At 35.1% G+C, this 15,836-nt stretch overlaps 1 protein-coding gene across 2 annotated transcripts in view; it reads left to right on the forward strand.

Moving 5' to 3' along the window:
- Positions 1–15,836, forward strand: part of FSTL5 (follistatin like 5) — a 332,447-nt gene that overhangs the window by 225,335 nt on the left and 91,276 nt on the right. For both annotated transcript variants that reach the window (XM_074822912.1, XM_074822913.1), the window contains exon 7: positions 5,215–5,381. In XM_074822912.1, the coding sequence (XP_074679013.1) occupies positions 5,215–5,381 (167 nt within the window). The remainder of the gene's footprint in view (positions 1–5,214; positions 5,382–15,836) is intronic.

Below are 15,836 nucleotides of genomic sequence, written 5' to 3' on the forward strand. Positions count from 1 at the left end.
AACTGAAGGACAAATAATAGTAGGTCTATAACATAGATTCTAGATAACTAAAGGGAAGCAATGAGAAAAGAAGTACTTTCATCATTTTAGGTAAAGCACTTGGTATGAAGCCACATGAGAACCTGTCCAATTAACTAAAATACTGGGAGTTAGTAGAGAAATCATAAAATCAATAAGGAGCTAGCTGAAAGGGAGGTGGTATGGGTTCAGTGAAATGGGAAAATATCACTTTGAGAAGGAGTTAGTGAAGTTCTCCAGTGACCACCTGGGAAGCAAACTTATTTAATGCTTTCACTAATACCCTGACCAAAAAAAAAAAAAAAAGTAAGAGAAATCTGTCAGAGACCAGGATTTGGGAGTCATCATCAATACAGACAAATGTTAGATTATTATAGTAGAGGAACTGGACAGCCTTGAAGCCTGGCACAGTAGAAGTGAGATGAAAAGTAATGTTACAAAGTGTAAGATCTTATACTTGGTTAATAGTAAGAAATTATACTTCAAGTGAGAACTAATCTACTGGAAAGAGCAGAGTTAAAGAAAGTTGTGTGGACTGTCAGTCACAGGGCAACTGTGAGGAACCAGATAAGATTAATATGAAAATGACAATTGCATTCTAGAGACATTTACTGTAGTCTTTTGGGAAAAGACATGGATTAGTTGATACACTGCACTTTTTTATTCAAACTATTGTGTACAGTTTTATTTCCTGTGTTCTCAAGAAGGATGAATTCATGCTGGATCAAACACAGTGATAGCTTCAGTAATGCAAAATAATGAGAGGGAACCGGAAGAACTTGACTCGGTACCATTAAGCAGAATGAGGGGTAGGGGAGTTTGTAGAATGGCTGTAGCAACCAGGAGATTTGTCAAACCCTTTCAACCATCTAACACGCCTTCCTCAACCAACACAGGAGTGTTTTACATTTAAATCATTAATGTTTTTTTAATCTTGGCTATTTCTGAGCCTCTTCAATAAGAGTTCTTTTTTTCTGGTCAGTGTTAATGTTTTAAAATATCTTCTCAGTAGCTAACACTTACTCTGATTTCACCACTTCTGTCCTCTTTTATAATGACCTCTTTTTATATTCCAACCCGATATTTCTACACAGCTGTCTGTAACCTATTCTGTTGTCCACATCTCCTAACTATACCTCTAGCTTTTATTTAAATAGTTTTGGGTTTTCTTTACCTTTCTCCCTTTATCTGAAAAACATATCCAGTGACTTTTTGTAGTTAAGAACCAGGGATGTGCATCAGACTGATATTGAATCTGGAGGAGTTACAAGTGAACTTATTAATACTGTATACCATAATAGAGTATTTACACTTCTGATAACAGCAAGGTATAAAAGGCAAAACCTACTGGCTACTTATATATAATATTACTTGCTCTGTAACCAACAGTATCCAAATTTATTTTTTGCTTGGTGTTGGTATTAGTAAACTGAATTCATTTCACTTCCAATTTTTCTAAACCTTTACTCTGCTTTTTCATTTGAAATCAGATAAACAAAATGTGTGAGACTGAACTTGAAAATATTATCATTGCTCTATAAGGGCAACATGGAGAGAAAACTAGGAGTCATCCTAGTAGGTGATATCTCCCAGTGCCCTGGCTTCAGTCTCTGGCAAAAGTCTTTGCTCTCAAACAGGTTTATTTCTTTCAGGGAGAAGAGATGTTAAATGCATCATTTGGTTCCTGGGCCTATCATTTCTGTTTCCAAAGGAATGTCATGGAGCATGGACTCTGAGTGAGGTGCTGCCCTGTGCACCTGGAAACACTCTGCACACACCACACCCTTCCCCCCACACCACTGTTTGCCTCTTCCATCCTGGAAGCAGACAGTTCATGAACAGGGATTTTCAGGGACTTACCTGCTAAAGAGCTCTGCTCCAGGTACTACTCTGTCAGCTTAGGGCTTTTTGGGTTGGGTGGTCCTTTTTTTTTTTTTTTTTTTTTTTTCCACTAAGGAGAAAATATATGCAATAGTTTTATCTTTAGAAAATAAGAAAAGTTATAATGTAACATATATAGTATTTTTCATGATCATTACTTCATGACTTTCCTAAATTAAAGAGTAACTTTGGAAAACACAGATAATTACCCCTTTATAAATGGACTACCAGAATATTTACCTACCTTTTGAGATGTTTGCATACTGAATTCAATAAAAAAAACAAAATAGTTGTACTGTCAGTTATCGACTAGAAGTTTTGAATCATTCAGTAGCCATGCAGGTATATCTCAGGAAGTCTGCATGATAGTGTCACTGAAGAACCATCTCATAGGAGCTGAAATTATTCTGATGATGCAGTAAATTTTAAAAGCTACAGTAAATAGCACAATATTCAACTTAATTCATACATTTCATTTTCCTTAGTGTAATAAATTGTGTCAGGTAATGCATCTACTTAGAAAAAGAAAGTCAGTCTCATTTTTGCATGCTGGTGGGCAGTATCACTTGAATTTTGTCACAGTATATTCCTTCTGCAAAAGAAAAGAATCAGGGGATTTTGGGGTCTAAATGTAAATTTAAGTTTTTAATGTCACAAAAATGAACCATTGCATTTAATTATAGAACAACAAAGCTTTCTTTCCCAAAGATATTGAGATGCCTCTCCGATGCTTGCATTTTGGAAAAAATAATTGTGTTAATTACAAAGTACTGGTTTTATGAGGCTAAAAAGAACCTATAAGGATCTTAGCTTGCTTATAGGCTGCTGCTTTGCAGTAATGGAAGGATTAATGTCTGTCTTATATGAAAGTGATTTGGTAATTAAAGAATAAATACCTGATGCCTTTTGTAGTTTGCTTAAAAAATCAAAGATAAAAAAACCTAGAGATTTTTCATGCTTTAGCAGATGAGTGGAAAAATTACTATTTGGATGGTCTTCAATTCCTATACAGCTCTTTTGTCTAATATGACACAATCATTCTTAACATAGAATTTTAATAGTTTATGTTTAATCAGGCACAACACAAGTGAAAAGACAACTCAGCTGTTCAGCCTCTAACCTGTAGGCAGTTACATAAGAGAGAAGAGTATACAGTGTCATCAAATTAATGTGTATCACTCTTTTTATGTAATTGTCCAAATGAGTTGTGGGACATAGATTTGAAGTGGTCTTCTATTAATATCAGAGCTGTTTAAAGCTTTTTAATACATAGATTAGCAGAGAAAGTTTCAGAGAAAGTCTGGACTCCCATCACATGTCTGAATTTTTAAAAGATTACTTGAAAACTTGAATAACGATGAACTTTTGGTTAACCTGAAAAATGAGAACTTTTTTCCCTTGGATTGAAATGAACATGGATGTTCACATAATTTAGTTTTTTCTTCTTGAAATCTGTTCAGTTACTTTGGTTTTAGTTTGTGTTATGGTGCAAACGTAATTCCCGAAGTCATGCATTATTTTTCTTGCAATATAAAATACCAGAGGCAGTCAAAAATAGTGCTAAGTTGAAAGGCTTGAGAGTACTTCTCTACTAATATTAATTTTATTCACTTGTTTTTGCATCAAGTAGATTTGTTCCAAAATTGAATGACAAAGGTTTCCTTAAATGAAATATAAAAATACTTTTCCTTTTAAGGCTGCATACTCTGTATTTATCAGCATATTTGTTTATACTGAATTTAATTTCATTAGTATTTTCTTTACTTTTTTAAAAAAACTTACAAAATTTGTGTTGCACTCACACTTTTTTTTTAGATGTTTCACATACCATGCCATAAACTGTCCTCATTTTCACAGGACATTAAGTGAGTTTGAATTTGCTGCACCGGTGTTAATTTTAGAAATGCTGGATACTTTTCAAGAGCAATGTTGGAATTTCTTTGTGGTTCAAACAATAACTATGAATGTGAAAAAGCAATTTTAGGTTCCTCAAATTTCCCATATTGATTGAATTTTCTTGTACACATGCATCATGCAGAACATGGCTTCTTAGTGTTTATGTATTCTTAATGATTTTGCTTCTAAATGTGTTAGCAATTTGTCTATCTTGAAGAAAAAACAAAACACACGTGCTTTAACCCCAAATGAAAACCTATGACACACTTTTGAAATTGCTTCCTCTAAATTTACTGTTTTACAGATATTTTACATTGGGGTATTTTAGTTAATACTAAGGCTTGGCAAGCCTTGTGAAATAGCTTATCAACACTAGCAATTTCTATTGTGTTGCACAGTGAATGCAAAACATAAGCAGCAAATATTTGTGGATTGAGATAATTCACAGTATTTCAGATGACGCACTGCATTTGCTTCAGGTTTGTCTTTAACTGTTACACAGTATTGTACTCTGTACTTCTACCAGGTGCTATAGTCTGTCGTGGTTGTTGCTTCTGTTCCTTGGCAGACAGAGCAGTTTGGGAATTGGTGCAATAAAGTGCTCCATTTTTTTCTGGTTTTTCTTTTTTGTTTATTCCCCTCTTTTTCTCTTTTTTTTTTTTTTTTTTTTTCCCCCTGCATTTAGAGAGATTTATTCAAGTACGCAACTATTTATTATTCTGGTTCTGAATTTCTGCACTTGTAAAAAGAATCATGTTTGACTAGAGAAATGTAGAAATTACTTAACACTGGGGGTTTTTTTAAATTACATTAATGTGTTTGGACTATGATTAATGCATATTCTTCTGAGACTGAAATGAGAGAGATTACTAATGTCAGTTTGATCTGGAAACTATGTTTTCACTGATATCAAGGAAAAAGCCCCATATTAATTGTATGTTCTGAATGCAGAATTCATTTTGTTGTCCATTTCAGTCTCAGTCCAGTGTGCTTTGTACTCCAAGCTCCATTTGTATTTTTCTTTTTTGAAGATGAACTCATGTGAATGACTGTTGCAGCAGTACTGCCATTTTAGTTCAGATGAAGGTGCTGACTACTCTGCTACATTGGCCTTAACTGTCAAATAACTTCTGGTGTCTGACTTCAGATACACTGTCATGTTTATTACAGTCTTACCTCGGAAATTAATTTTCACATTAAATGATTCTCTTCTTACAGGGTGATACTTGTCAGTCAATTTAATTGAAATGTCATGCTGACCTTTATTTGAAATACTCTGAATTTCCTGTGGTTGTTGGGAGTTCTTTTTGCTTTGATTCCAATTAAAATCCTTAAATTACCAGTGTACAAAAACTGCATCCTAATTAACCTTATGAAACTGCCTGCTAATTAATCTTACAAACAATATATCTTTTGCAGAGGTAGTTCAGCTGAGTCTGCCTGAAGATCAAAAACTAAGCACCACTGCAGCAACAGTGGGACAAAGTGCTGTCTTAAGTTGTGCGATCCAGGGGATCCTGAGACCTCCCATCATCTGGAAGAGGAACAATATCGTTCTGAATAGCTTAGATTTGGAAGATATCAATGTAAGTAAGAGAAAGCTCTATTTAACAGCTTATTATCAAAACTCTTCATAAAGAATAGAGAAGTGATATGTAACAAGCTCCATACTCCTGACATTTTAAAGAAAAGAAATGGAAATGATATGTCTGCCAAACTCAGTCTGGTTTTATTTTGCTGTGTATTCAAACCCTTGTTGTTAAACACAGAGAAATAATTTTTAACAGACCAATCATTTAAAAGAATAAATATACCAGTAAAAGTATATGAAGACAAAATTGCAGCCCAAAATACAGTCAGCGTTATTAATTCAGGATTATACAGTCTTCAAACATCTAAAAGAAAAAAAAAAATCTGTGAAATGAACATTTTAAGAAATGCATAGTGACTTACTGTGAATAGGTCATAATCAATCTTCTAAAATTTCAATAAAAATGTATTTTTTCCAAAACAAGTGTTTTACTACAAAATCTGTTGTTTTGCTCCAAATATTCAGCAGTATATATGGTACTTCTCAGAAAATCACCAGTGAATACTAGTATACCTTACAATCTTTTTGTAGGAAGGCAAATATTTGCCACCTAACTTTGCCATGACCTCAAAATATGGAGCAAAAGAGAAAATGAGAAACATAATTATACCTTCTGACAAAACTCTGAAAATAATCTTTCAGCTGTATTTTGTTTGCTTGTGGGTATGCTTACTTTGTTTTGACTATTTTATATTAGCAAAGTTATAAATGTGGACAGACTGTTACATCATGAGATGTGCTTTCTCTCTGACTCAGGTGAGTCCAGAATCACTGGAACTGTTACGTGTGTGGAATATCACTACAATCAAATATCTACTTTGTTTTTTTTATTTCATTTCTTATGAATGCTTTTATTTCTAAGGTGTCAATTGTACTCACACATCACCTTTGGTTTGTTTCCTGTTTTTACATTAGTTCTGTTTGTAGATTGAGCTTTCTCACAGTGGTGCTTTGTAAAATAAGGGGCAGTTTCAAAGCTCATCTTGCTTGAATGGCAGCTTTAAGTCACTTGAGAGGCTTAGGATGAAACCAGCATCCTCTGAAAGGTTCTGTTAAATAATTTTTGCCTTTGCTAGTTTGGTGTTAATCATATGATTGACATTCAAAAGTATTTTGCCCACATTCACAAGCTCCTTGCTGGGGTATTTGTTAGCTTTCTGTAAATATTCATGATGCTCATAAATAATGATTTGAGTTCTTACTAATCACTTCTAAGTATAATACATGGCATGAGCTGTAGATAGAAACAGGAACATGCATCTGGACACAGAGAAATAGAAGGCAAATGATGAATGGAAATAATGAATCTAACAGCTTAGTTTCAAACGGAAAGGTTCGGTTGACTGTATTTGCAGATGTGAAAAGAGCAAGTGTTTTCAAAGCCTGATACATACATTTTGAGTATGAAAATTTAAAAAACCAAACACCAACAGAGAAACTTCTTGTGCCAGGTGCAGGTACACAAGTGTTGGTAGTGGGGGCTGCCAGGGCAGCCTCTGAGGGAAAAGGCGGAGGCTGCCCCATGCTGGACACAGCCAGTTCCAGCTGAGCCTCTCAGCCACACTTGTGGCAGCTCTTGGAAAACATTCAAAGAAAGGACATAAAATACCAGAGGGAGAGAGAGGAGTAGAAAACGAAAAGAGCGAGAAACAGCAGAAGAAAGTCCAAGGCTGGAAGAGCAGGAGGTGCTCCATGGTGGAGCAGATATCCACAGCAGCCACACTGAAGCAGGTTTATCTTGAAGGACTTCAGCCCATGGAGAGTCCTGGCTAGAGCAGACAAAAAGGGTGAGGAGAAAGGAGACTCAAAGAGATACTGCTGTGTATTGACTGTACCCCTCCAACCTTCTGCACCATTCAGGCAGAGGATAAGTCTGTTGGGAGTGAAGGAGTGAAGTTGACCCTGGGGAAGACAGGGAGGAAAGCTGTTGTTTTAATGATGTATGTCTTTTTGTTTCCCACCACCCAAATTAGTAAGTACTTGTTTATTTTTGTTGTCAATAAATTAAGCTAAATTTCCTAAGGTTGACTCTGTTTTGCCCACTGTGATGATTAGTAAGCAGTCTCCCTGTCTTTATCTCAACCCATGAGCTTTGTCATTCATGTTCCTCTTATTTTCTCCCCCTGTACTGCTGTGGAGAGTGGAGGGGGAACGAAGTAAGCAACTGGATTGGAGTTTGGTTATTAGCCAGGGCCAACCTGGCACACTTCTGAAGTATTTATCACAGCTGGAAGAGGGTTGAGTATGGAATTTTTGAAGACTCATGGGATGCTCAATTTGTAGTCAGATTGCAGTAGTGATCAGACATTCAAAGCAAAGTTGAAATTGCTAGAATTGGCCAGTTTTGTTTGTATTCAATAGGAGAGGAGGAATGTGTGACAGTGTACTGAATTGACACCCCACAAACGTGAAAGGAAAGGTCTGCAAAGTGCTGAGATGTTGTCTGTGTGTGCATTTTGTATACAGGTACAGTAAGAGCTGTTGAGGGAGTAAAAGCTTCCAGTTACAGGAGCACATAATTCTGAAGAGAACTGAAATGCTTGGAAGTCTTTTTAAGCAAAAATTATGTTACAGCTTAGTCCTTTAATATTAACGGTTCAGTTATGATTCAAATATAGAAACAGAATGACAGATCCAATATCCGTGGAGTAAGGCACTAAAATTAGTATCACTCATATATATAGGTGATATTCATCTAATATGTCTCCGTAGATAAACTAACAGAGGGTGGAGGAAAGAGTTAATGGAGTCTGATGCAAAAAAAAAAAAAAAAAAGACGGGGCATAAAGACATTGAGTTAAATTGTTCCCCAGAGTATCTTTTCTTCAAAATTTATTGTACATGTTTCACTGTTTGCACTGATTGATCCCCCTATATTTATTTCTAGATCTTCCCTTGGTTTGTTTTGCTTTTTTTTTTTTCTTCTTCTTCCATATTTCTTTGGTCATTCCATATTTTTCTGAATCTTGTTCATCATATATTCCCTGTTCGGTTCTTACAGTTTTGCATTTGCTTAAAGGTTGTTATGTAGCCATAATTTAGTATCCATTCAGGCAATGTAATAAAAGTAAAACCTTGGGGAAAAGAGAAATAATTGGGGAAGAAAAGACTGGTGTTTTATACTTCACTATGGAAAATGAATTTAGTACTAAAATAAATATTAACTTCAAAGTAACAAATGCAGAGGGAAACATAGTGTGCTCCAGTTTATGTCACAATTTAACCACCAAAGAATGTGTTGTACTTATTCAGGCAATTTTAAACATTCAAAACCCCTAAGTCCTTGTATAATTTAAGATGTCCCCAGAGGCAATGTGTTCTAGGCTTTACTATGGCTATATTATAAACTACAATCATGTTTGCCTATCTCCGGGAATTATTAATTTACTCACTTATACAAGAACCACATCCGTGCATCTCGAGATTAATAATGTTGTGTAAATAGTAGTACTTTCTGGAAAAACATGACAAGCACTAACCTGGGAAGATAGATCAATATCCTTTTTCAGCAAAATGCATCAGAGATCATCATAACTGGAAGTCAGCACATACCTAGGACTAAGCAGTAGTGACAATGTGATTTTGTAAATCATAGCAAGGGCTCATACTTAGAAATTAAGTTTTTGCACTATGCAGTTCTCAATAAGTTAAGCTATTTGCTTTAGGGAGGGACAAACTGAGAATATAATGTCCTAGTGTTTTGAGAAATGGAAAAATGTAACAAGAAGCATCAAAGAAGTCCAAGTCTAAACTCAAATTGTGACTGCTGAATTTCTATTTTGTTGAAAAATACTCTACTCCTCTACTGAAAGTATATAGGATATATGTCTAAGGCTGTCAACTGTGGAGTGGCTAAGAGCCAGTCTTAAATAATGAATAGTGTTATATACTCTAAGACATTTTAAAGAAATATTAAGAAATGTTGTTTGACTTTCAAGGATGATAATGAAAATTGTATTAAATAGTGCATTCAAAAAATGGTAAAATAACTTAGAGAATGCAATCAAGTGTGTGGTCAGATATTAATAATGTTACTGATAATATCCAGTTGGTAATTTTAGAAGTCCTTAGTACTCCTCAACTCTTCTTATGATACTTGTGATTACTATTTGTGGAAGTAATGCATCTTGCTACGGATCTTTCTCTTATTGAAACTGATGGGAGTCAGGGATAATCAGCATCCATCTGAATGAAACCATGAAAAATTGTATTCCTCTGCAAATTTTACTTAAATTACAATATAATTGTGCTGTGACTCACTGCAGAATTGATATCACAGGACATTCTGCTGATACACATCTAGAAAGACCTTTTTTTCCTGCTGTTATTCTGCATCTTAAGTCTTTTATCTGTCTTTCCACTTACCTCTTCGAATGTATTTTATCTAACCTATTATTCATTATATAAAATAATTATGTTATGGAAAATTTTAAAATAGTGAATTTTTTTCGCAAATGCAATAAGTATTGCTTTTTTTAAAATGTTGGTTCATTAACTTTTTTAACAGTTTTTATATCTCATTTTACTTTATTCTTGTTCTGACCTTTTCCTTAAGTTTTGCCTTCAGCTTCTGCCCTATACCTGTCAGCAATCACACTTTTATTACAAGATGTCTGCCCTTTGTTCTTTCATTTATACAAGATCTACTTAAATGACTTGTCCACATATAAAGTTTAACATCTGCTAACATACTTAAATTAGTAATTTTTTAAAAGAATGTAGTTCAACTTTTTGATAAAAGCTTATGATATCTCTCTCTTTAGGCTGCCTTCACTGGAAGCATGTAGTATTTCCATTTTGGGATTTTTGAAGTTATTTATAGATTATCTTTCTCTCAAAACTTCTAATTTGTTCATCTTGTTAAAATTATTTTACAGATTACAACTTTCACTTTCTTTGAATCATTCAACAGTCTGTATTCTCTTACAAGTATATTCGTCCCCCCCCCCAAAAAAAACCGCAACCCCAAAAGACTATAATGGAGATGCCATTAAAAGCTTATATCCTGTGAAAGAACATGCACTCTTCCATTCTGGAGAGTGCTGTTCAGCCATTGATGACACAAATGTTTTCAGATTATCCACAATGCTAAGCATATTTCCTAGAAAGGACTCCTGACATCTGCCCTCTTCTTTTCCTTCCAACTTCTCCCCCTTTTCTCCCCCTTTTTTTATTCTTAGGAAAATTCTCATGAGAATCTCATGAATTATTCCCTTTCACATTGTATTCTCCCATGGGAGATAGTATGGACCTGCATACAAACTTCTCTTTATGCATGGCTAAATCATACTTAGTAGAACACAATTATGACTTTAAGGCAATAGCCATAAATATAAATGTCCTGTCTGCCAATAATTTATTTTTGTTGTGTTTGTATTTATGAAAGAATCCCAGGTGAGCCAGAAACGTTAGGGAAATATGCCTCAATCTTTTTTTCTGCTCCCCAAAGACAACTACTCTTGAAAGTGAAAAATCTCAAAAGAAGTTCATTGGGATATAAACTATAGAGGACTTAAATTTAAAGAAAGTGAGGATTAAAAGGCAAAACAGAATTGAAATTCAAAATTCATATGAACAGATTTCTTCTTTCTCCAGTGTCCTAAAAGAGGGAATGCCTGGTTCCAGTGTTGCCTTCAGTCAACTCAGTGACTTTCTGAACTGCTGCAGCAAGCTCTGCATGGTCTTGTTTCATTCTTGGGAGTGTTTCATCCTCAAAGGTTTGCCATTGCCCCTCTGATCTTGTGGAGTCTTTGCTGTGACTCTCTCACCCCTGTGTGAGGGAATGTGTAGGGGTCCTGTGACATGAAGGGACCATAAGAAACTGCTTCCCTTCAGCCTTCCCTTCAGAGATGATGCTCCCAAACTCTTCCTTTTTGGATGACAGTAACTCATAGTCCAACAATGAACAAATCAAACCACTCAGTCACAGTCAAAAAGCTACCAATCTTGTTCAATACAAAACCTGGTTCCTGACCATCTTATTTTGAACTTTCCTTAGTAAATAAATTGCAATGCAGCAATTGCAGTGTCATATCATCTATGTGGTCCAACAATATTCTGTTAGTGTTACAACCAGGATATATGAAGTTCACTTTATCAACATATTTGCAGGTTTCCCTCATACATTATGATTATGACACCTCTTAAACCCATCTGTTACATCTCCCTTTTCTACTGAATTTTTTAATGAAGTGGTTGGATTTGATTAACAGTGACTCATTGAAGTCCACATATTTCTATTTTTATCTGTGTTGAATTGCCCTTTATCTGTCACACAGGATTTCTTTTTAGTAGGATGTATTATTACCTTTTCTATTTATGGGTCAAATACCATTTTTTTTTCTCTATTTCATCTTAAAAGTAAAGTGCAAATAGTTATTGTCAATGATGTCAATCATCAGCTTTATCAAAACTCTAAGGTTTTTTATTTACTTGTAGATACGCCAAATATCTTGACCACCAGTGCAATCATCTCATTCAGTTCTCTTCCATCCTTTATTTTTCTCTTCTCTTTTTTGAAGTCTGATTTTGAGTCCTAATTAATTATGTAGCAGTAGGATAAATCACACAAAAGGGAAACTTTGGATATATGTAAGACTTGCAAGATTTGGCACGTTTTACTTATTTTGAATATTGAAGCTCTTTTAATACTTACTTTAGTGACGGCATGATGAATGCTACTTTAGACTGTACATCATGGTTTCATGACACTATAAAGACACATTTAAACCAGGTACCAGTGTTGATCTGTAATCATCTGGGTTAATGAAGTACAGTGAAAAATTTTGAGATTTCATTCACAAGTACTTATTCCCATTAAAATAATCTGGACATGCAAGTTATATACTCTAGCTTAATCAGAGTCATAATACTGCAGAACTTTGCTACAGCTTATTATGTACATCATTTTATGGTGGGGAGTATTTTAACTTTGAACCAGCTGATGATTCTCTCTTTATGAAGAAGCATTAAGATCCTCATGGGCTTTCTCTTCTCTTGCGCTAGATCAATCTGCCTCATTTTATCTTCATTAGAAATGAATGTGTTGATTTCAGAGGTGAACAGAATCATGTTCTGTGGAACATAATCTATTCTGATGCTTTCAACAGTGTAACTGAGATCATGACCCTTTCCTATCAGAGAGTGGGGCAAAGTAATTTCTTCTTGCAGAAGCTTCTCACAGTTCTGTGTTGTAGAGCTGTTTCTGCTAATCATATCCAAAATAGCTGAGTCTGTTAGTATTTTCCTCTTTGTTTTTCAGACGTTAAAAATGAAAGGCTTTGTGGCAGTGGAAAGTGGTAATATAACATGTACATCCATTTCCCCTTACCATGAAGGAATCCTTGAAAATAACCCTAGGCAAGCCATGTTAAACTACCTATACATTTTTGACATCTACAGGCAGAAACTGCTAATAACGTAAAAGGGACATTGTGGATTTCTGAATAGATTGGTTCTTCCAAACCAATTTCTTAACACAGCGCATTGAACACATCTTTAGAAGAGTAGCTGAAATTATATTTCTGTATTCCTAGCTGTTTAAGAGTCTTCTGTGTGAGCTGAAATATATGAATACCAAAGGTGTTCAAAACATTGTTACCTTTGTTCTCCATAGACAAACCTTCCTGTACATTGCAGCTGATTCTGTCTAGTTTCATTGGGGATTTTAGAATACGTCAGTGACACTTTTTTTTAGAAATTCAGAAATTTCTAAAGGTAAATTTAGAATATAAAGACAACAAGTAACAACTTTAATATTGTTGGTATTTTACAATATAGTTATATCCATGCCTGACTGTTCTATTTTTAAGTTTTCTACAGTAAATAGTAATTAGCAGATTCTGTAGAAACATGGAAATATTTTAAGGAAGGTATAGAGCTAATGAGTTCATTTATAATGATGTTTTCCTTTCAGTAAGCTGTCTTTTAGATACATCTTGATTTTTCTACCATATTATTAATTCAAACATTGTTTATTATTGTCTTGCTTCTATAGTAACCTGTACTCCTTTTTTCAGAGACACCAGAACTTTTATCATACCTACCTCTATTTTCACTCCTGCCCACCTTCCCTGTATTTTAAAATTAACGGAAACCTATTTGATCTATTGTGTTATAAGCTGACTTCAGAATTTTTGTAAGCATCTTTTTTCACTACCTTTTCACTTCCTTAACCCTTTCTTTTCAGTTCAAATTCACTGTTTTCTTTCTTCTTTTCTATATGTGTATAGAGATGCAGGTTATGTCTTCGCTCTATATTGCTGATACCAGCAAATTCAACTTGTGCAATTAATTTCTGATTAGTGCATTAAAAAATTGCAGTTTGATTTTTAGGTACAGTTATAGACTTACTCTTTGTGATGGTTTAGCCCCTGCCAGGGTCTGAGACCACGCGGCCGCTGCCCCTCCCCCACAAAGGGAGTGAAATACAAAGCCCCGAGACTGAGATAAGGAGAGGTTTAATGCAACAATGCAACAGCAACACAACAAACAACAACAATAACAATAACAGTAACAGTAATAACAATGAACAGAGCAAGATATCTACCAATACAGCAGTGAGAGAAAACCCGGCTGCGCCAACCCCACGCAATCACCGATTCTTCCCGCGCTCTGGCGCCTGGACGTAATGTCATCATGGCATATGAATAACCCAGCTAGAGCTTCCTCCCCCACTGCTGGGGAAACTTAACCCTATCCTGGCTAAACCAGGACACTCTTCTAATTTTTTTCTGCAGTATATATTCCCTCAGCTGGGTGAAAACCAGCATCATTTCTGAATGTTTATATTACTAGTTACTAGATCTATTTTTCCAAATTGTCCAGGTCATTTTGCAGTACTTTTGCTATCCTACTACACTTAATGCTTTCCACAGCTTTGATAAGAATTGTGTGGAAGATTTTTATAGGATGCAAAAGTAATACTAAACTTTTCAGGTTATTATTTTAGAAAAGAAGTCCAAAAGAGCAGCCTGGACCAAGCTACAGCTATCAGGAAATGTTAGTCCTTAAAAGCATGAAAAAGATGCTTTGTTAATAATCGCCTGCTGTGGCTCACAGCCCTAACTTTCAAATCATCACTATAGTACATTAAATAGGAGGGTCACATCACCAGTGACAAAAATGCTTTGATAATATCCCAGAATCTGTTTCACTGAAAGGCCCAATTGTTTAAACACCAGAAAAAGGAACCCTTTCTAACCCTCCCTCCTAAGCATCCCAGGAAGAAGAATTAAGATAGGTAGGACATAATTACCTATTGGGAATTTGGCTCAACTGGCATTTATAATATTTTAAGAAATAATAAATAAATATGTAATCCTCCAGAATTGTACCAAGGTATTGATCCAGTACTGACTCAAAAAGAAAATTGCCACCCACCTATAAAATCACTAGTGCCACTACTTGCAAAAGTGATGTGAAGCAAATTACTTACTCAGAACAAGCCTGCTTTAATTCATGAGCTCTGAGAGGGTTGCAAGAGAAGACAGTATGTCTCCTATTGTTTTCAAATGATGACATTAAAGATTTCTCTGAATCAAACTGCTCAGTGATCTATCTACCCATACTCCCCGTACCATGTATCCATCCATATCTAAATTTTATTGATCTACTTTAGTACAGACCAATTTCTCTCATTGTTCTGTTAAAGAAGGTAAAAAAAATTAAAAGTTTTCCTAAATGTAGTACAAATTATGGCAATGCCTTTATCTGTCAGTACTTTTAATAGTTGCTGTAGTTTTGCTTGATTTTCATGTAGGTTTCTATTTCTAGTTCACATCCATATAGCTAAAGTGCTGAATTTTAACTGTGGTATATTTTACAGGGTTTTAATAATTTTTATTTGTTTACATTTACCATGATTAACACTGTGACAAATTTACATGTCATGATCATGAAAACCTTGGAACATTGGAAACATTGGGAAGAATTGATCAATAAAGCAATGGTGATCTTTCTCCGTCCATCTTCTGGTGATGCTTCAACACTGAGCTGAAGAAAAAGTCTTGAGGGTGGTCATCTCTACGGTCTCCTTCTGGCTATTCTCAGCTGGGTTCCTCTTGCCTTTTGTTATGTTTATTGTTCTGTCTTCTCCTGACTCTCATTTTGGCAATGCTTTACAGGTAATAAGATTGGTACAACCTTAGGTTTTTACACAGTCTTTGGAACATCTGAGTAGTAATGACGTATTTTGATGGTTACGTGCCTGAGTTGGACTCGTATCTGGAGGTAAAATCTTTGATATTCTGTTTTCTACATTCCAAAACATTCTGCCAAGCCCTGGTGGAGAATCAAATTTTCAGTCTTTCTTGTTCTTCACAGGATTACTTTTTTCTGTGAAGCTCGCTCAGGGCTTCATCTAGTCTGATAAAGAACGTAGGAGATGTATTCTTCAAAGTGGGTGGGAATTACACAAAAAAAGGATGCATTTTTCTGTTGGGGAATAAAT

Source organism: Strix aluco, chromosome 4 (genome assembly GCF_031877795.1).
Source record: "Strix aluco isolate bStrAlu1 chromosome 4, bStrAlu1.hap1, whole genome shotgun sequence".
In the NCBI taxonomy this organism is placed as follows: Eukaryota; Metazoa; Chordata; class Aves; order Strigiformes; family Strigidae; genus Strix; species Strix aluco.